Here is a 21609-nt window from a genome sequence, read left to right on the forward strand (position 1 = left end):
CAGGTCCAAAATGGGCCATGCTGTGTGTCAGTGTGGCTCTTGCAGTCTCTGAGTGCTGTGATAAGATCTCCCTCTGTGGCTCACATCAGGAACACTGAAATGAGGCCAGTTTTGTCATCATATGAACATTGTGCAAAACAAATTCACAAATTTCATATGATCATATAATGTTCATATGAATGGCCATTAGAAACTAAAGGCCATTAAGTTATCAGTTTTGTCACGTTCACCTGATAGTTGGTGGGAAATTGCAGCTGTATTCAAACAACAATCAGCCATGGCATTGAGTCTTAGCAGGAGAGAATGTCTCTGATCAAGGTTCAGAGGTCAGGTCGAGGACAAGAAGATGGATTGATGGGGAGGCCGGACTGACTTGTGTTTGGACACAACAGATACCACACTCCAGGCACTTGGCTCAGTCGAAGAGCTTTCTCAGGACAGAGGAAGGGGTGGTCAGGTTGGGTGGACTAAGCAGGATGGGAATGGGGGACAAGACAGAAAAAACAAACAGTCCCAAGCAAGGATCTTTCCTTCTACAAAGGCTCAAAGTGGATGTCCGGTCCCAGCTTGCGCCCCCAGCTCACTTCCCATGTCCTCCTGACATCACTGTGCAGAAGCCAGCTTTCAACTGGATTGGAGTATTTTTCACATTCACCATTCTGACCTCTGCTGTCTGCCTTGCATCAGCGTGTGTGCTGGTCATGTGATTTGATGCAAAACCATGGTCTGCTTGACATAAACAGAACAGTGCGTCTTTTATGGTGTGGCTGCACAGCTGTGTTTGAAGAGGAAGGCTATTTATATATCCACCTTTTGTTTTATTTCTCCTTTTACTTCTTCTCTCCTGGTGTTGACATCTTCCGCCTCCAGTCCTCCATTACATCTCACTGACTAGCACAACATCCCTCATTAAATACTCAATCAATAGTTTGATTGCCTTTGACAACATTTTGAATGTGCTCTGCCCTTTGACTCATTAACCACTTATTTATCAGTTATCTACTTCCACATTGTTGCTCCCTCAGGCACTCATCATTTGACCAATGACCTTTTGCTCTCTCTCCCTGCCTCTTCTCCCCAGACTCATACTCGGCAGCAGGCAGCGAAGGCAGCATCTCCACCTCTGTGGCGTCACTGCCCCCGCCGCCTTCAAGCAGCTCGGTCCCCAGCTCCCCGGGCTCTAGACGCTCTGTGAGCACGCTGAAGAAGTGGCTCACTAACCCAGTACGCAAACTCAGCGTCGGAGCCACCGCCAAAGTGGAGCGTCAAGTCTGCAAACTTGAGGAAAAACCTCCACCTCTTCCATCCCACAGCCACAGCCAGGATCTGAGCAGTCCCCTGAGGCCTGACGAACCTTTCCCCATCCTACCCGTCTCGTACAGAGAACAGGTGAGTTGTAACGAGGTCTCACCTCGGTATTTTCTGTATGACTAATCAAACAATGCCTTGTGCTTCAAGTTCCCTTCTATACATTTTAGACAAACCACCACCTCAGTAGAAAAGTCATTATTTCATATTATCACAAAACCTTTGTATAAACTGGCTCTGAAGTAAACAAAGCTCAAGTCTTATATAAATAGAAAACTAAAGTCAACATCCTGACAGTGGCTTGTTTACCCAAGGTAGCTCAAGAATATTAATTAAATAATGTAGAGTTCACAATGAATCATGGCAGGTGGTGATGCTGTTACATAACAGCAGCACTGCTAGCTCATCCCGCAGCAACTCATGCCCCCATGCTTTGTGATTCATGTGCTCAACTTTGCCATTCAGCCCGAATGTATGTGCGTGCTTCGGACATTTTGCTTCATGTAGATGTTGTGTTATTCTGACAGTGTGGACTTGTGTCTGTCGGTCTGTGTGTTCCAGGAGTGGAAAGATGGCCTGGCAAGCCCTGAGGACCTGTCACCAGCTACACTACAGTCCCCCAGCTATATAACAGACTCGCTGGTTGGCTGCACTTCACTGCCAGACAACCAGGTCCGACACCATCTAACCTGTATCCGTCACTACATGTTATTTTTATGTCACATAGAAATATTATCAAACACAGCTGATCTTTCTGGCTTAAATACAAGTAAGGATATTTGACAGGATGCCAGACTGCTTGAGTGTACCCCTCTGTTTAAAAACAAAACGAAAGATTGGCTATGATGAGACTAAAAATATGAGGAGTTAATGCACCTATTGTTCATTTTAGCCTCCAGTTTTCTGTAGACAGTAGCAGTAATGTTCTCAGTGAGGATCCAGTCTCCCATCTAGGTGGCATAAGTACTGTTTGTCTCCGTGGCCCTGCAGCCAGATATGACAATGATCTCTACTGCTTCTGGCGGAGTTCAACTATCAAGCAAAACTAAACACACAAATGCACACAGGAGCGCTGCTTACTGCAACCACACACATGACTACAGATGCAAAGATACAGAATATAGACCAAATGGACATGCACATGTAAGGAAATCTAAATGAATACAAGACTCTCTGCAAAGCAGGCCCATCTGGCCAGAAGACCAGATGGCAAAGCTTGACAGTGACCTGTGTGATGCATGACTCCCATTCACCATGTTACAAAAGGATTTGCCTGAAGATAAATGGGGTATAGCACAAAACGGCAGATGATGAAGAAAGATGACTCTGCTTCTGTGAGCTGACAAAGAACGTGTGTGCACATACACTTTCATTTCTCCATCAAACACTCGGAGTCAGTTGCTTGTGGCAAAGGAATGTCTTAAGTCAGGTATTTACAGAGACCCTTCCGCTGTGAGATGGAAAAACGGCAGAAACTGGGATTTGCTTGAGAAGCAGCAAGATTGCATCTAACATCGGCACCCTATCGATAAACAGGAAAACAATAATTATATCTGAGCTTGTGGAGTGTCTCCTGTTGGTGAATCAACACCAGAGCACTTAAATTCTAACTTTGGTCTCAACAACACATAAAAGTCATTAATATGATTACATCAGAGGGATAAGGCCGGCTGCTTTGGAGTTTCTCAATGCCAATATTTGGAGAGAGAGAGAGAGAGAGAGAGAGAGGGAGAGAGAGAGAGAGAGAGAGAGAGAGAGAGAGAGAGAGAAGTGGAAGTAGAGAGACTGAATAATGTAGGTCAGTCCTCTTTGAGCTGTACTTTCCGTCTCTGTACCCCACCTTTAATGGCCTCATGTCATACAGTGTTGTATGCCTTGTTGTTTTTCGTCTTTTCTTCACATCGTTGTCTCTAATCTCACAACCACAGCAGGACATAGTTTTTGATGAAATGCTTCTTTGGACAATTGAAAGTTCCTGTAATTGTATGTCAGCAGTTAAACTAGACATGGTGTCAAAAAGGAAGCAAGAACTGCAGATCACAATATTTACTAAAAAGCGTTTCCTGAGGAACAGATTGTACAGTCTGTCATCTCGACCCACAGTTAAAAAAACAAATATGTTAGAAGCAGTTTCTCTGTATAACATTAAAGGAAATGACGAAAAGAAACAAATGGTGCTGGTGTTGTGAGATCTCTTCAAAGCCCAATCCTTTGCTTTGCGTCACTCGCAAAAATGCAATGCAAATGCGGTTTTCAGCACTTGGGCCCAGCATTTCTCCTTGACACAGTACCATACCTTTTGATTGGAGCTTTTCATGTGGAAGTATTTAAATTGTCTTCTCCACCTCAAGAATTAGAAATTGCTGATGCCACCATTGGAAACCTAAAACACACATCAGGTTCAAGCATTAGCAAACATTCCTGTGTATAATGAAAAACATCACATGTAAAGGGTATACATTTTATTTAAATGAAAATCTATTTGTTATCACTTTAATGCTGCTGATTTGCTGCACTTTATGTGTTCTAACACTAAGTCCCTAAATTAGCAATGCAAAACTTGTAAAAATGTATGACTTGAACATTGTGCTCTTGAACAACATAGAAAACAGCAAAAGCATTCCTCTATCTTACAACCCTGTACACATTTTTGACATTTTGTTGGTTTTCCTTACTTAAGACATTTAACTAAAATGTTATGACCCAAACACTTTTTCAGATTTTAAGAAAAAATAACGTTACAAGCTAGTTCTTGATTGATTGATGAAATCCTTCACAAAAGCTTAACTTCAGCATTTACAAAAACTGTTTTTCATAGCTTCTGAGTAGCAAAACAAAATTGCAACAGAGGGAGACAGGGGGGAAGTTTTCCTGTGGGCTTTGCCACGGCACATCTGGAAGTGATCAGGGAGCCGGAGCCATGGAGATCTGTCAGCCAGGCTGAAGCACTCCTAGCAGGGCAAGGTTGTCTGGGGGAGCGAGGGTCTTTATGGAGCCTCTCTGTCTCTGCCTAGCTACGCTTTGTCTCTTTCATTCTTTCTCTCTCTCGCTCAGATACCTGTGACAGAATAGAATGCTCACAACTTGTAGACAAAGTTTATCATGGAGGTGGCAGGTGAGCAAATTGAACTAGGCCAGAGAGGAGAAGGAGAAAGTTCCATAGCTTTTCCGTTTGTTTATATGTCTATCTTTCCAATCTATGTTTTTAATTTTCCGTGGGGCAGCCGCCGGCCAGGGGAGTCTGAGGGACTGGCTATATGTCTGTGGTGTGAGCAGGTTTGTGTATATGTTCAAGATGTGCAGGTTCTGCTTGACTAGAACAATGGGACACAGGGATTTAGGTGAAGACAGATGGCTGCTGCTTTAAGTTTACATAGTCAGGATAGAGTAAATAGCCTAAAAAGAAATGGCTGAGCAGCCTGGCTAAAGATAAATGGCAAAGCCTTTGTAAGTATACAATTGTACAAAGATATGGCTGTGAGTCATTGTACAACCATGTAAAGGGAATATGTGTTCCTATTGTGCAAGAGAAACAGGTTAAACAAACACGAGGGTCTTGTTTCCATTGAATTAGTAATGATTTTAGACTTTACAGGCTTTGTTGTGTAGTACACAATGACTGCAGTGATTTGCACCAGGAACCCCACAGGAAATTATATCAATTCCAAGAAAAAGTATGAAAAGGAGGTCATGCATACAACGCATGAACACAATCGATTAGATCAGAGTAACCTTGGGTTTATGTGTGCATTTCTATTTGGGGCCAATAAGGCAGAAGAAGGAAGCACTGACATAGATGTTGCTCTAATAACCACAATAGAAAAAAGAAACCATGTGAAGTATTAACATGCAGGTTTGAATCCTCAGGGGGGAAAACAAAAAATTATCATTTTTTAATTCACACATAAATCATTAATGCTATTGCCAGCGGGCAATCCGTTAGTGTATTTCTCTTGCTCTGAAGCCAAAACTCCATTAAGAACCTTAAACTGTTTTATTCGTCATCTCATCGTCAGCTATGGAGCCTGATGCTCCTTTAACTTTTTTATCTTTTAATCTCTTTCTCTCCATCTATCTGTGGTTGATTTGCACAGCACGGATAGTTAACAGTGACAATCTGAATCTGATCTTCTTATCATTCAATCTCTGTTCCTTGTGTCTGTCTGCTCTTTCTGGTCACCTTGGCAACCTGCATCATTATCATCTCTCTCCTGCTCTTTGTCTCCCTTTGCTTACTTTATTCGTGGGATAATCCCCGTTACTGCCACTGGACCGTCGATGAACAGTTTCTCTGTTTGTCTGTCTGTCTGTCTGTCTCTCTGTTTCTGCCTCCTCAGGATGCTCAGTCCACCAGTCTTTTGCCAGATGACAGCGGCTCTGTCTTGATGGACGACACCTCCAGCCAATGGTCAGCTGTGGCTGACACTGAGGAGGAGAGGAGGAGTGCCTTAGAGAAAAGCATGTATGTGTTTTATCAAACCCATGATAATTCTCATGGCGGCCCTATTCTACTTGTGTCACATTTAATAACTAGTTGCTGATTTCCAGAGGAATTTCCCTGAAAGACCTATTCAGTCCAAGAACGTTGGAATCCGTATTCTCTTCTTTGTTGAAATGTATGCTTGTCTGCATTTTACACAAAGAAATAAAGATAAGTACATAAAAATTACACTTGACAAAATAATCTTAACTCAACATTTACTATATTGTAGCTCTCCCTGGAGCTTTCAACCACATCGCATGGTCTGCATCGAAGTTCCATTGGTCATCTGATGACAATTGAGCCATCTCTATGACAACAGGCCAAATCTGTTGCCTGATGAAGAAAGTGAGATGCAGTTAGAAAAATCTAGTCAGTGCACATTGAGTTGAGATATTTTCCTGAAACTTTATAATTAATCGAAAATAATATTTCCTTGGTGAGTTTCAACGTTCACAAATATTTAGCCTGATTGCTCGTTCAGCTGAATAAGACTCAAAATATGACTTACTCTCATTAATTGGAAATTGCAGTGCAGATAGTTACAGTAACATAAATTAATTTGATCTATTAAATCCAAAGTGTAGCAGTAGAACACTGTCTCCATTTCCCTTGTAACTAATCACATTTCCAGGAAACCTACAAAATTACAATGTGATATCACACCCTTATTTGGGAAAATGATAAGGATAATAGGACCTGTTAAATAAAGAGTAACCAAGATTTTTGGAGTGTGCAAAATATATTTGGTAGCATAACTCTATCACTAATCTGGCCTCATTTTTTATCTTTGCAGGTATGTACTGCAGGAGCTTATTGAGACAGAGAAGCACTATGTGGTGGACCTGGGGCTCATAGTGGAGGTAAACCTCACAGTCTGTCTGCTAAGAACACACAATCTGCCCTGACAGAGAAGAGGGAACTTATTCATCCACCCAGTCTGTCAGAGAGAGCCCTCAATCCTTCAATCAATAATCACAATTCCTCCACTTTCCTCCAAAGTTTGGTCTGCCTCCATTTGACATCTCCAGTCTTGATCAGAATTAGTAAATTATTATCTTAAAAAGTATTATGTTGCAAGGCAAGTCATCCCATGTGCCTTAAACAACTGGAGATATTTTGGTTCAGAGAACAGTTTTTGCCATCTGAGTGTGAGTAAAAACTCAATAATAGCTTGTGTGTGATTACTGCAGTGTGTTATAACAATCTAGCTATATTTACTGGTGTTCAGGTGTTGGTTTTTGTGGTTGTGAACAGATGTCAGCAGCTCTGTCATTTCTTTGCAGGGCTATATGGCCACAATGATCTCCAAAGGTATGCCGGAGGACATGAAGGGAAAAGACAAGATTGTTTTTGGGAACATTCACCAAATATTTGACTGGCATAGAGAGTAAGTCCCTGATTTTTAAATACACTGGATGTATTTGCTCCAGTTGAATTCAAAGCAAAAGTCAAACAGTGATTTGCAGAGTATTGTGTTTGTGGCTGAGTGGAGGACAAAGGAACAATAGGTCAAAAGACAAATCTGACCTTCCGTTTAGGGATGTTTGTGCTTGTGTGTATGTGTTTGTATGTATGTGTGTGTGTTTGTGTTTGTGTGTGTGTGTGTGTGTGTGTGTGTCTATGTGTGTGCATATGTGTTCATATGTATGTTTTGTTTTTGTAGCTACTTCCTGGGAGAGCTGCAGAAGTGTATAGCAGAGCCAGAGAGGCTGGCTCAGCTCTTCATTAAACATGTGAGTATGTACTATTTGTAGACACACACACACACACACACACACACACACACACACACACACACACACACACACACACAAACACACACACACACATTGGAAGTGTCTGGGTCTGCTTCCCTGTGCTGTTTGGTGTGAGGGTAAATAGAGCTAAGAAAACATGCAGAGCTCCTGTTAATTCTATAATGTACCTCTCTCCCTTTCTCTCAACTAACTGCCAGTATCTCTCCTTCCATTTCCCTTTTACTGATATGTCTCAGTCCAGGGTGTTTTTACAACAGTGCACACAGCAAACACTTGCATACACACAAATGACACACTGGCTGATTTCCAGTCTAGACTGGTCTGGTCGGGAAGTACCAGGGAAAAAAAACTGCCAAAAAAGACGACATGAACAAGACGAGGAATAACAAACCCTCAACTCAGTCTCTTTAATATGAAGGCTTTTTCCCCCCCTACCCAAAACAACGACCTACTTCTTCCTACATGTCCTGGCTCAAGAATGAGGCAAAGCGATGCACGCAGAGAAAGAGTAATTGTTAAGTATTGTTTTTGGAATAGATAAGAGCCTAGGTCGGTATAGGGTCACAGGGCTAAGGGGAGCAAAATTAGATTTAGGTACTATATTGTTTAAGTGATGGCACATGCCGTCTAGGCAGACATGATGGATAATTTGACCAATTTGTCTTTGCTTCTTGTCGGAAGATAATTGAGTTAAATGTCTGTGTCTCTCTTCTGCTATATTCACACTCTCTCTCTGTACCTCTTTAAACAATTAAATTAGGCTCAGCCCACTGGAAAATCAACTTAAAAAGCCTGTGGAGGAATAAAGAAACTTGTAACTACATCTAAGCTTGGTGTCAAACTATGAACACAAGCAGACTGCAACCATGGCCATAATGAAAAGCAGAAAGCCCAGTCTGCTTTTGAAAAGCTCTGGATCACCAACATGCCAAATGTGTGGTCACACATGCAACACATAAACACATGTAAACATGCAGTCACACAAGTATACTGGATGCTGGTAGAGAGATACAGTCCATGCACAGAACACTCATATTTCACATGCAGCCAGCTCTGCAGTGTTAAACGATGTCCATATTCAGGTGGAGCAGCAAACTGGTCTCTAGGTTACAGAGTCATGCCGCTTGTTTCTAGGTACAGGCTAATGTCAGCCGTCTCTAAAAGGCTCCGGTTACAACGAGGGTAACCTGGGTGAATTATACATAAGCTAATGCTCATCTACATGTAACTCCATTGAGACTCTCAGGACTGCCACATCTGCTCTCCCATGCCAATTAGTCATAGGAGAGTAAGTGCTAACCAGACAGAGTGAGCTTCAAAGGGCCCGCTCTCTGAGACTAATCATTATTGCACTGATCTGCCGCCATTGATTTTTGTTGTCATTTGCGGTCACTTTCATTGGCATTTTTATTTATCTGAAATGTAGCGAAAAGTTGTTTTTACTTTGTGACAAATTTGTATCAAAGGCTTCACTTAATGAGTTTGTTTGGCTTGTGATGCAGGAAAGGCGTCTGCACATGTACGTTGTATACTGTCAGAACAAGCCCAAGTCAGAACACATCGTCTCAGAGTATATCGAGACTTACTTCGAGGTGGGTACCTCTTTTTTACTTCTTCGATTAATCAACCAATATTCTTTGTTTGTCTGCCCACTCAAAATAGTCAAAATGCCCATCAAATGTTCCTGGAATCAATGGGGACATCTTTAAATTGCTTGTTTTCCAAAACACAAAAATGTTAAATTTTCAAAGATGAAAACCAGCAAATTCTCACATATCCTCATATGAAAGGATCTGTAACCAGCACAAGTTTGGGATTTCCCCCCAATAGACTAGAATAGATAATTGATTCAGGACTCACACTTGTATACTCATGATACACTGGTCACCTCCACCTTTAGGCCTGTAGTCAATAAGCCCTTTTATATGCATAGAGGTCCAACTGTTCCTATACTTTATATTATACATGGACATGGGGGTGTCTTTTCAGCCGACATTTATTATTCAGATTGTAATCGGTTCCTTTTCATTGACAGTAAACAAAAGACTTATAGGCAAACAGCACAATCCCTGTGATAAACTATCTTAGAGGGGTTCAATTGGCCATTAGCTTCAATGTTTTGTTCTGTGGTTGTTGTGTTGACTGGTGTTGTGTTGTTGTGTCCGACTCCACCGTCAGGAGTTGAGACAGCAGCTGGGCCACAGGCTGCAGCTGAACGACCTGCTCATCAAACCTGTCCAGAGGATCATGAAGTACCAGCTTCTGCTCAAGGTGAAAAGCATCACATTGCTTTGCTGTTGATCACAAACACACACACACACACACACACACACACACACACACACACACACACACACACACACACACACACACACACACACACATACTGGTGTTCACTGTGCAGCTGTCTAAGACACAGGGGTCAGTCACGGGGTTGTTAACATACAAGCATGCACACTAACTCACACATACACCCCTCTGTGCAGAAACAAATGACAACACACTGGGTGCATTGTCTGTTTAGGCTAATTTCCAGTCAGAAAGGAAGAAGCAAATTACACAATGAGATTCTTACCATATGTTTTAACAATCATGCGTAACAATTCTTTGAAGATGATCATAAAATAGCATCCCTGCTATAAAACGGTGCCTAAATTTAAAACCTTGAACTTTGGCATTGACATAAATAATCCTCCAGATGTCCTCACCTGACTCTGAGCAGTAAACTTGGAATGCTCTGGTGACCATGCTGTGTTTATTTGAACAGGACTTCCTAAAGTATTATACCAAAGCTGGGATGGACACAGAGGACTTGGAGGTGGGTGTCCTGATTCATGAATACAAGGTTTAAAGTGATTTTTTTGTGTGTGCAAAAACATGGTTTTTATTACTGTTCTTGATAACAAGCTCACTTTGGTCTTTTAAACAGAAAGCAGTAGAAGTGATGTGCTTTGTGCCAAAACGTTGCAATGACATGATGAATGTGGGCAGACTACAAGGCTTCGAGGTACGTCTCAGGAATTTATACCATCCTTTAAAGTCTTTAATACATTTCTCATGCCAACTATTCAGCCAAAGAAAATAAAACTGTAACCACTTCCTTGGTTTGTTGTGTTTATCTTTGCTGCGGTACCAGGGGAAGATCACAGCTCAGGGCAAACTGCTCCAGCAAGATACTTTTACTGTCATAGAGCAGGACAGTGGCTTCCTGTCCCGAGCCAAGGAAAGACGCATCTTCCTGTTTGAGCAGCTGGCCATTTTCAGTGAGCCAATCGACAGGAAGAAAGGTTTCTCACTCCCTGGATACATCTTTAAGAGTAGCATTAAGGTGGGCGCCTGCTGAGATCAGCAACAGATGATGTTTTTGCAAAATAAAACACCCAAAATGAGAAAGTACATTTTACTCCAAGGTTATGAGTCACACAACAGATTGACACCACACGCCTAAATTAGCACACGTTACATAATCCCTGAGCAGAAACTTTTTATAGGCCTGCACGTGTTAGTGAGGTATTTAACAAGCATCTCGGCACAATGGACTCCTCACAGATGCTAATCAGATGTGATGTGTTGCAGGTGAGCTGCCTGGGGGTGGAGCCCAGCGTGGACGGGGAAGACTCCCGCTTTGTGCTGACATCACGCAAGCCTGACGGGAGTGTGGTGCGCTTCCAGTTGCAGGCCTCCTCCCCTGAGATCTGCAGGGCCTGGGTCAATGATGTGGTTCAGATCTTGGAAAGCCAGCGCAACTTCCTCAATGGTAAGTCCCAGCAGTACTCTGAAGACCAAGCCACCACCCCCTAACCCATAAATCAAGTTTCCTTTTCCACATATTGACTTTGTTGTCAGCTCACAGTTGAAACATTTGGTTGGACAATTTTTAAAACCATGGAGTCTTGGTCCACAGAAGCCTATTCCTGGCAAAAGTAAATAAACACATAGGAAAACAACATTTTACATGATTCATGGTAAGTCAACATTATGAGATACTACTTCAAAATCAAAAGGAATGTAAAGAAAATACTATTGCACATTATTTATTTTGGATCTCATAATCTAAAAACATCTACATTTTGACAAGGTAAACAGTACAAAAATGTTGCTTGAATTTCACTGCGTTAGTAGTTTTTAACTTTACGAATTTATCACCATTTCTTTCATGGTGTAAATGAGTTGACAAATTCTTTTCTATTGCTTTTACTTCTGAACTCTTTGTGCAACACAGACAAAACTGTAACACTTTTCTTTAACCCCCAAATAAATTTAATAAGCAGTTTACAAATATTTTGTAAAATATTTTAAAGTAGTTATAATGATGAATGAATATGATGAATGACAAAATAGTATAACACACATAAAAATAATAAAAAATATATGTATTTTTTAGAGAGTTATAATTGTTGACAAATACTGTACATTAATAAACCTAAATGTTCTTATCTGTTTGTGGCTACACTATATAAATCTTCATATAGTGCTTATAAAGTTGATGTACTTACTGAAGTATTACTGACAAATGCTGAATTCACTTGATACAATTTATATTCTCTGTGTCTTCCAGCCTTACAGTCGCCTATTGAGTACCAGCGACGAGAGAGCAAGTCTAATAGCCTGGGCCGTTGCATGAGGCCCCCTCTGTCTGCTGCCAGTGCCCTGCGGCCCCACTCCTCCGCCTCTATTGACCGTCATAAGCTGCCCTCCCTTCACTCTCACAACACCTCCCTGCCCACGCTCTACCTGCCCAGCCAAGGCCAAGGACCCAGCGAGACATACTCACTGCAGGACGTAGGTTTCTTTAGCTGTCTCTTTCTCTGCCCTACACTGTAACGCTGTTCTGCAGTAACTGCCCACTCAAACAGAGTATATTTGTATTTATGAGACACTGCCAGGCCTGCTTATCTCTTAAGCTTTTCTGGCTGCGGAACTGGTCCATTGCACAAATGGGATAATACAAAAAAACAGTGGCATTGTAGGCATGCATTGCAGTGTTGGTGAGTGACCTGCCTGTTGTTTGCATCTGCAGCCCACTGTGGTCCACCCATACCCTGCTGATTCCCACACTGTTTCTCCATCACAAGTCCAACTGGGCTTCACTGATCAGCCAAGCTGTCAAGCTGTGTCAAATGGGCTGTACACACCCACCACACAAAGTGCACAGGTAGTGTATATGCATGCATTTACGCATTTATGCATTTAGCGGCCTTGATATTAAATTTCAAAATTATTTTGCACAGAGCTTGAACAAGGAAGAACAAGAAGCTTGCTCCTGGGTTGTATAGCAGTCATTAATTAACATCAACATTGGAAAAAAATGAATGACCAAACCAGCCAACGGGGAAAAAATGGGCCATTGTACAACATCAAACAATAATTCCAATGTGCTCATTAAGGGTACATAAAAGATGAAAGACTTTCGTAAGTGGTAACCATTTATTTAGACACACATACAGTTAAGGGATTTGTTGAGTCATAAGAAGAGTTATTTCTCCCCCTATTGGATAAAAAAGGAATCAATAAAAAACTGGAAATGTCTGAAGGAAATGGATCACAATGTTAGCTGGTTACAAATAAGGGACATTCCCACATCTTAGTGTTTTACACAAAATATAACATTTCAGGCCTGTCTGCCCTTACTTTGAAGTTTTTCCCATCTGGCCTTTAATTGTTAGCATCCTGTTGTTGGGCTTGACGTTATAATTAGCTACGTCGCCCTCTGTCATCCCTGGGCTGTTGAGGCAGTGTTGACAGACCAGCAGTTGTTGTTCTCTCTCTCTCTATCTCTCTCTTTCTCTGTTTACTCAGGCTGAATAGCCTTGGTACTTACTAAACAGGAAGCAGGCTGAGCCAGACAAGGAAGTCAGAGAGAGATGTCTATAAAGTCAGCTATTCGTTTCCCATACTTTTCCTGGTATGAATAGATGGGACCAAAGGATGTTTTTAAACTGTAAATGAAAAATTGCTGATGTACTAGACTTTATTGATACTGTTCTTGGTTGGTATCAAAGTACAAAATAAAGTGTTATTAGTAGTGAGTGCAGTACATCAAAGTATTTCATGTCTGTGTATTGAATTTTCCCTCTATCCCCAGCAGAGAGCAGGAGAGGGCTGCAGAAGGGGTCAGACTGCTGATGCGGAGAGCCAGGCTCCAATGTCAGGCCCCTTAGCTGGACGACGCCCCAGCAATCTGGCTCAGCTAGCCGAGGATGACCTATGAACCCTGATGCTATACGTCTCCTGGGTCAGAAGGACAGCAGCTAACGCCACAACTGTGGAGACTAGAAGACTTGTCCACTGTCTGTTTATGCCAGGCTTGACCCTTGACTGGTTCATTAATGATTTATGAAGGATAATAAAGGAATCTGAAGGAAAACATGAAGGAACTATGGAAATATATAATGACTTTGCTACTGTTTTTACCATTCAATGGTAGGTGACTAGTCTTGGCTACCTTGAGTGTACGTAAAACAGCACCCAGTGGGATTTTACTGGGCTCAGAGTGAAAATACTCATTGAACACTCAAGTGACAATTTATAAATTGTACCTTTTGAGAGTTTGGACACCATACCCTTCTCTTTTTCAAAGAGCAAGGTGAATTGGTTTGTTGTAGAAATATCCATTCCTAATTGGGGCGGTCACTGGAGTTATTAGTGTGCCTAAATGTATGTTTATGCAACGATGTGTGGATGTGTTTAAGCGCACAAGAGTGTGCAAGGAGTGAAAGTTGCAACTCTTGTACCCTTTGGTATATTTCTTTGATAAGATTTCTGATGCCCCATTGTAAAGACAAGTACAGCTACAGTTATATATCTTTCATTCCCCTGCTGACAACTGAGTTTGCTGTTTGTGTTGACAAGAATGGGAAAGGCAGAACACTTGATGGGAACACGCCACCAGGAATTTACTCACTCAAATTTCAACTTAAAGCAAAGAACTTTCTTTCATGCCACAGTGTTGAGAGCCCCTCTGTGCTCTCTTATTCTGTTTGAGCGGCCTTCGTTTGATCTGGACAAAAAAGGCACGAGGGGTCCCCCTGGAGGTTCTCTGTGGGTATGACGTCACTTCGGAATACTTTTGCTCTTTGGGCAACTCCAGAGGAGTTTGTAAGGCACATTCAAAGGGACTGCTGTGCTGACCCAAGTGTTGCATGCATTTCCTTGGTGATTGACTGACACAACATTTCCCAGCTCTGTCTGTCCAAGCTGAAGTAGAGTACTTATGGTTTGGGTGAAAAGTGCATTGGTTTAAACTTGTTTTATTAGTCCACTGTTGTAATGTCAAGGCTGTGCACCATTTCTATAATCTCTGTTAGCTTTTGCCCTCATGGACTAAATACTGTACAGTGCATACCATAAAGTCAATCATTAATTGGTATACCAAGAAATGTTCCAGTTCTGGTTCATTCAAATGAAGGATGGTATATATTGCTGGATAAACAAAGTGATGAATCTGCATGCTTCCTCTTCCTCAAACAGCAGTGCCAAAAAAGCAGCTCACCACTTAAACGTTTCATGTTCTTACTTGCAGTTTACACTTAGTAGTTTCATGCTCTTACTTTTAGTTCAGTTTGCCATTACACTACAAAACAATCATATTCTGTGCTACTATCTGGATTGGAATGACCCTGTCAATATCACTTATTCTCTGTGGCCGGTAGAGGTCCCCACAAGGCTTTCACTTCCGATTTAGTTAGATAAAACGGCTGCACCAAAGATTAATAGGCCTCATATTTCAGTGCTAACACTGAAGCAAAGCTGCTCAACAATCTGTTCGAAACACAATACTAAATTTCACAAAATAAACTGAAATGGAAGACATTAGGTGAGTAGAACCATCTCACAGAATCCCTCTGCAGTTAATGTGAGCTGATATGTTTTCATGGGGAATTACTGATCAGGCAGTTTTTCTTTTAATACAAAGTAATACAACTGCAGGGAACCAAAGGCTAGGACACAAAACCAGGAGATGGTAATGCTATTCTTAAAAAAGTAGTACTGTTGTATAATATCAAATAAAAAGTGTTTTTTAAAACTGAGGGCAGCATTTGAGTTTCTCCACAAAATATTGATTAAAATAACTATACTGTATACTTTTAATGTCTACAGATACTTATATCTGCTGTACTGTAGATTTCTTTATACAATAAGTGCTTTCTAACCCCTCATGATGGTTAATACTGTAATTTTTATGCATTCTCACAGTGTGTTAATTTCCTATCAATGTAACTAATAGTGCAACTAAAGTATTATTTTTGCTATAGACCACAGAGGTCCTCAGACTCCTTTTGGGAACCTCTGACAAAGACAAAGGCAAAGTAGTTTGCTTGCTGCGGCACCCCTCCTACCAGAAAGTTCAAACAGGATTAAAAACAAAGAGAAGAAACCCCTGGATGAGCAGACATCTGGTTGGCTGGCCTCTGAATAAAGCCCCATTCTAGGCAGTAAAGCAGGGCCGATCGTAACACGACTGTGATATATGGGGGGGAGGGGGGAGGGGTATTAACTTTCACAAGGGTGCAAAATCAAAGGGAGTTCCTGTCACCACTGAGGGGGTCTCAGCAACAGGGGTCCCATTCACAGGGAATTCCTCTCCAGTGCCCTCTGTTGCATCTGTTGACTCAATCTTCTCCATTGAGAGAAAGAAAACACTCATTTAAGCCACATGACTGTGAACTTGATTGCAGCAGGCGAGACAAACAGCCCCATCAAAGGATTAAGTATTTACTTTGAGGTGTGAAAATCTTTAAACAGCCCACCATGTTGGGGCTTCTTTAGGAGCTTCTTCCTTCACACCAACAGCGCAACGAGCAGCATTTGTATTCTAAATGCAATCAAATTATCATTTAAATAAAATGTTAAACTTTTAGGACCTCCGGGGCATTGGGAATTCAGACATAAACTGAATAAGCTAAGACATTGAAAACTATTGACTCTCACTGTCAATCGTAAATATTTACTTCACAATCCGTCGCCAAGATGTAAGAAAATAGAACTTGTTTCAGCAAGAACAATGTTTATTCAAATTTACATGCGGCGAAAAACCCCAATAAAATTGTTGATGATATTTATACATAATTTACAAAGAATTTCTACATTTAAAATGTTTGCTAATCTGGAGGAATGCTTCATATTGCTGTTTAAGACTAGCCAAGATAAATCTGTAGACCAAAGACATACATTAAAAAAAGATCCCTTCATTGAAGCTGACAAATTAGGGTCTATTTTTGAATAAATATCTAATTATGAAAAGTAACAGAAGCATCTTTCCTTTCTAAACCTGTTTTTGAGAGCAGAACTTAATTTTTTTTTACAGCAACCTTCAGTTGTACTAAGGCATACATTTATTCTGAACATGACAATATGGACAACATATTAAGGTAAACCTTGCAGAATTTTGTTCATGTTGGCGATGTCTTTCACAAGATATTTACAAACTGAACATTGAAAAAACGTAGATTTTCACATTAGGCTAACTTCAACAAATCTGAAATTGTTAAATGCATAAAACTAGTTTTATTTCTCTTTGTTTTGTCTCACAATATCACTGAAAGAGTTTCAAGTTTTCTTTAAAGGTGCCTTGCCTCAAACAGCACACAATTACTTAAAATTGTCTCTATATATATTCATGTGGTACTACTTGAAGTCAAAAGGAGGGCTTTGACAACAGAAGATGTTTGGGGAGCTTGACGCTCACCCGCTAGTGCAAACCTATGGCAGTAAGTGTAAGTCACACAGTCTGTTCATTCTTGATTATTATTTCTAATCGACAGACCACAGAAACTACTCTCTCTTGATATTAGTGAGCAGAGGGTCCGTGCTCTGTGATGGCGGCCCGGATCGGCTCTTCCTGGTCTGGTGGGTCTTGACATGTTTGGAGAGGTGGTCACTTCTCATGAACCTCTTGCCGCACTGCTGGCATCCAAAGCGCTTCTCTCCAGTGTGTGTGCGGAGGTGCCGCTGTAGCTCGTCTGAACGGGTGAAGCTTTTACCGCAGAAAAGCCAGTTACAGATGAAGGGCCTCTCCCCAGCATGCCAGCGCAGATGTGCCTTGAGGTGAGAGGTCTTCTTGTACACTTTGCCACACTCTGGGATGTGGCAGATGTGCAGTCTCTTCTTTCCAAACTCTAACCCCCCACCATTGGCCTGGCAGTTGGGGCATTTGCAGCGGCGGCAGCGGCGTGTGGAGCTCAGCAGTCCCTTGGAGGTGCCTTGGAGAAGAGCAGCTATCTGGGGCTGGTGGCCCAAAACCAGCTGTCTGCCTAAGGAGAAGGGATGGTTGGCTGGGGTGGCGTTGGTTTGGGGAAGGCTCCACCATTGCTGCCCTTCGTCAACATGACCTCCAGGCAAGTGATGCCTGGCTGAGGAGTTCTGGAGGAAGCTGGGGAAGTTTTGTCCCACACTGTTGTGCTGAGGGTAATAGGGGCCAGTGGCCTGTGGCTGTGAGGACAGCACTTTGACAGGGGAGAGTTCGAAGGAGTAGGAAGAGGGAGGTTCAGCCGGGGGGGTGAGAGGCAACTCATGGTGGTGGTGATGATGGGAGTGATGATGATGATGGTGACCCAGACCAGGTTGCATGTGTCCGGGGAACTGGACCTTGGGCACTGTGAAGGTCATCTGGTGTGTACTGAGGGCAGTACTGGGTGCCATGTCGTTGCTCCAGAGCTGAAACATTCCTGATGTGGAGCTGACGGAGCTTTCGTAGGGGAACTGGGAGCCTTCTGAGCCCATAGTGCCTCCCACCTGCCAGGCCTGGCTACAGGTGGTGGCCAGGAAGGAGAGGGCACTGGGTGCTCCCTCTGGAGAGGAGCTGGGCGTCCGGTCCTGTGTGGTGAGACAGAAACACAAAGCATTAGCCACTTTAAAAGAGCCGGAAATGTTTACATCTTTATTAATTTGACTAAATATTTTCTTTTGAATGACACTATCATAAAACATTCAGATACTGGTATTAAAAACATTTTGCTACTTGTCTATTTTCCTGTTATCCCTATTTTTTTTATTTTTTATTTCACCACTGTGATAAGTTTGATTATCTTCACACAGATCGAGCACGTGAAGCATATTTATTTATTACGCACAAGTTGCGGAGTTGTGGCTTTTACCACCACCAAAGCAGGTAGTATCCTAATACAATGGGGTCAAAAAGATGATTACACAACAAACCTGTAAAAAGGTGTGCAAAAAGTTGTCAGTCCTTTGTATCGCCAGCGCAGCCATCTGTCCTCGCGCTCCTTCTCCACGCAACACAAACTGCGCCGAGAGACGACGACGCACAGGCTCAACTACAGCTCGGAGCGCAGTAGAAAAAGATGCTCACATTCGGGTCTCAGATAACTCAGGCACCTTTGCAGAGTAGACCTGGAAATCTCGCGTCATTCAAAGGTCCCTTCGTCCACGAGAGAAATTGTTTTAGTGCGCTAGCAGTCCAGGTAATTTGGCGTTGAAGCAGCCGAGGATGACCGTCTAAAGTTAGAGACAGAGAGGCGCACGGTAAATCCTTACGATCATCTCATAGGCGCCTGAGCTGCATCTTCTCTTTATAGAGAGAAAAGATCCTCTCAACGGGGTCTCCAGTCTGATGCAGGAGAGCGAGTCAATAGAGAGGAGATGTGAGGCAGGAAGGAGGGGGAATTGTTAGGTGAAGGGGTGGGCTACTCATAATTTCACTCAATTTCAACCAAATGCTGACCCCAAGAGCTGACTCCTCCTCCATTTGTTCTCAATAAAAGAAGGCATGATAAGAGGTTTCCTGTAATATTTACATTTCTAAATGAACTTCTTTGGACGTGTCATGTCATGTGCTACTTTTTTTTATTTTTTTTTTACTTTAAATAAGACCACACAACTGCACTGTTTAAATAGAAATCATTTCAAAGTGTTGTGTTTCAGCAACTTTCAATCTCTACATTTAGAACCACATTTTGCATAAGAACAAAATGCTTAGTCTGGTAAAAGATCTAAGATTTATATAGCCAGCTTAGTCAAAAATATTTTAGCTTTGGGAGTATTTGCATACTGCTTCAATGACTCTGTGGGAATTTAAGTAAAGATAGTAAAAATATGGATTTTATATTTTTAGCAACTATTAGTGATGCAGTTTTGAATGGAAAGGTGGCCAAACTATGATCTCCAGTCAACAAACATTAAGACAAACCAGCAATAAAAAGGATAATGAATTCATACTTACAGGAAAGCATAACAGTACAATGCTCCGTGTTGTCATCATACAGCTACCATCACTTAATGAAAAACAGATTGATGTCAGACCATAACTTAAGTTTTGGTTGATTAATTTTTAACGAAATTCCTAGTAACAATACATGCACACATGCAGTTTTGATTTAGCTACATTCATAATTTTGCAACGTGAACCCGGAGTAAATAATCATAATTCTGCTTAAGTGATTGAAACTGTGCATTGTGACAATCATAAACCCCTTTTTTGTACAGCGATGAGTAAATACATGGTCAATAGTTTGGAGGTAATTTAATCCACTGTTTAATTACTAGTTATCTCCAGATGACACATAACACACTTTTTGTTTCTTAACGCAGCAGCAGGAAGCCCACCGGCCTGGCAGGCGTGAGGCTCACACACTATGAAGACAGTAACAGTATTTTCCCTCACAAAGCTAATTGATAAAACTCAATCAAAGCCTTGGAGTTCTCACCAGTGGGTGACATGTCAAATAGGCTGCCCTGTGTGACATTCTCACATTTCAGAGTTCAAGTAGAGGCCGCTTCAGATCTGCTCCATTAAATGCAGATTGAGGCTTAATCTCATTCTGTAAATCTGTTCACCATTACAATGTTAAGAGTTTAAATCCTGGCTGGGAACCTGTTTCTCATGTAAATTCTTAGTTCCTCCTTATCCTCTGCTCCCTGTTTCACAGACTGTGATCCTTAAATAAACAGAGCTCAAGGAGGAGCCAGCTAAAATGAGAAATACATTAACTCGGAAATGTAAATTTATAATTACATTTTTAAAGAAATGTAAAGGTTTTAGGTTGTAATTGTTGGACTTAAAAAAACTAAACAAATTAAAAACAATGATAATCACTAAACTGTATCATTTGGGTCATGCCTTTGTGAAGTTATTGCTGTGAAAGCAAACATTTTGTTATGTCTTTGACAGAGAGACACCTCAGCTCGAAACAAAAGAATTCTCCAGACTCACAATAATGTCCAGACTTCAGCTGCAGTCTGCTAACAAATCATACATATTGTATTTATTTTAATGGAGGAAAAACAGAGCAAACATTAAAATATGAGTTGAAATTGAAAACATTATAATGACAATAATTTTTATCAATGAAAATATTTAAAGGATGTTGACCTAAATGAATTATCACATTTAGCAAAAGCAAGTTAGGCTAAGAATTAAGTATTAATATATACAGTTTATAGATTATAATTCTTCAAATGTTTCCCAATGCGTCTGGCTTGAAATACAAATAACAAAATAATTTCAGAAAAGAATAAAACACATACATGTCCATACTGCGTTTAAAAACAAGCAACAAGTTGAAATAAATAAAAATGCTTTGATAATTGTGATTTAATTCCACTATGCAAATATAAATACATGTGATGTAACTCCAACAACATTGAGGAAAATAGTCCATTATTCCAAATTAAAGTAAACATTTAGGATGAAAGCAAACAGTAGTAAAGGAGAAGAGCGTTGAGGACATGAAAATAGGAGTGTATCTTGGAGGGTTTATGTCTCTGGTTTATTACGGAGCAGAAGTTGTTAATTACCCTGATTCTTATTTCCTGTCCCCTCTCCCCCACGCCACCCCACCCCCACTGTACTGCCTCCCAGATGAGTGGCTTTGAAGTGCAAAGTACTCTCTCCTCACTTTGAACTGTGAAAACAATGCTCATGTGGTGGTGCTTACCTTCCCCATGTTACCTCATTTAAATAGACCTGGATACGGCTTCCCCAGTTTTCAAGGGAAAACTCATTTCCAGAGAAAGAGGTCCCTGTGTTCATTAAACAGCTGGTGAGATTGCTGGTAATCAGGCCCGTGCTGTCATATACATTGCAGGCTGCTCTGACTGGGT

General features: G+C 41.4%; 2 protein-coding genes across 4 annotated transcripts in view; one reads left to right on the forward strand and one right to left on the reverse strand.

The window, feature by feature from the left end:
- Positions 1-15454, forward strand: part of arhgef25a (Rho guanine nucleotide exchange factor (GEF) 25a) — a 46796-nt gene extending 31342 nt beyond the window's left edge. For 2 of the 3 annotated variants that reach the window (XM_034877005.1, XM_034877007.1), the window contains 15 exons: positions 1082-1389; positions 1870-1980; positions 5646-5770; positions 6585-6651; positions 7075-7178; positions 7455-7524; positions 9051-9140; positions 9727-9819; positions 10316-10366; positions 10478-10555; positions 10685-10876; positions 11125-11305; positions 12107-12330; positions 12569-12703; positions 13634-15454. In XM_034877005.1, the coding sequence (XP_034732896.1) occupies positions 1082-1389; positions 1870-1980; positions 5646-5770; positions 6585-6651; positions 7075-7178; positions 7455-7524; positions 9051-9140; positions 9727-9819; positions 10316-10366; positions 10478-10555; positions 10685-10876; positions 11125-11305; positions 12107-12330; positions 12569-12703; positions 13634-13759 (1955 nt within the window). In that variant the 3' untranslated portion in view covers positions 13760-15454. The remainder of the gene's footprint in view (positions 1-1081; positions 1390-1869; positions 1981-5645; positions 5771-6584; positions 6652-7074; positions 7179-7454; positions 7525-9050; positions 9141-9726; positions 9820-10315; positions 10367-10477; positions 10556-10684; positions 10877-11124; positions 11306-12106; positions 12331-12568; positions 12704-13633) is intronic. The other variant, XM_034877006.1, reaches the window with a different exon arrangement.
- A 1092-nt stretch (positions 15455-16546) lies between these two features.
- On the reverse strand, positions 16547-19233 carry sp5l (Sp5 transcription factor-like). Its single transcript, XM_034877054.1, has 2 exons — positions 18706-19233; positions 16547-18363 (listed from the first exon to the last, which is right to left on the reverse strand). Exons 1-2 carry the CDS (start codon positions 18757-18759, stop codon positions 17323-17325), a joined length of 1095 nt encoding a protein of 364 aa, XP_034732945.1. The 5' UTR covers positions 18760-19233; the 3' UTR covers positions 16547-17322.
- Between the last annotated feature and the right edge of the window lie 2376 nt (positions 19234-21609).

The sequence above is a fragment of the Etheostoma cragini genome, chromosome 7 (genome assembly GCF_013103735.1).
Source record: "Etheostoma cragini isolate CJK2018 chromosome 7, CSU_Ecrag_1.0, whole genome shotgun sequence".
NCBI classification, from domain to species: Eukaryota; Metazoa; Chordata; class Actinopteri; order Perciformes; family Percidae; genus Etheostoma; species Etheostoma cragini.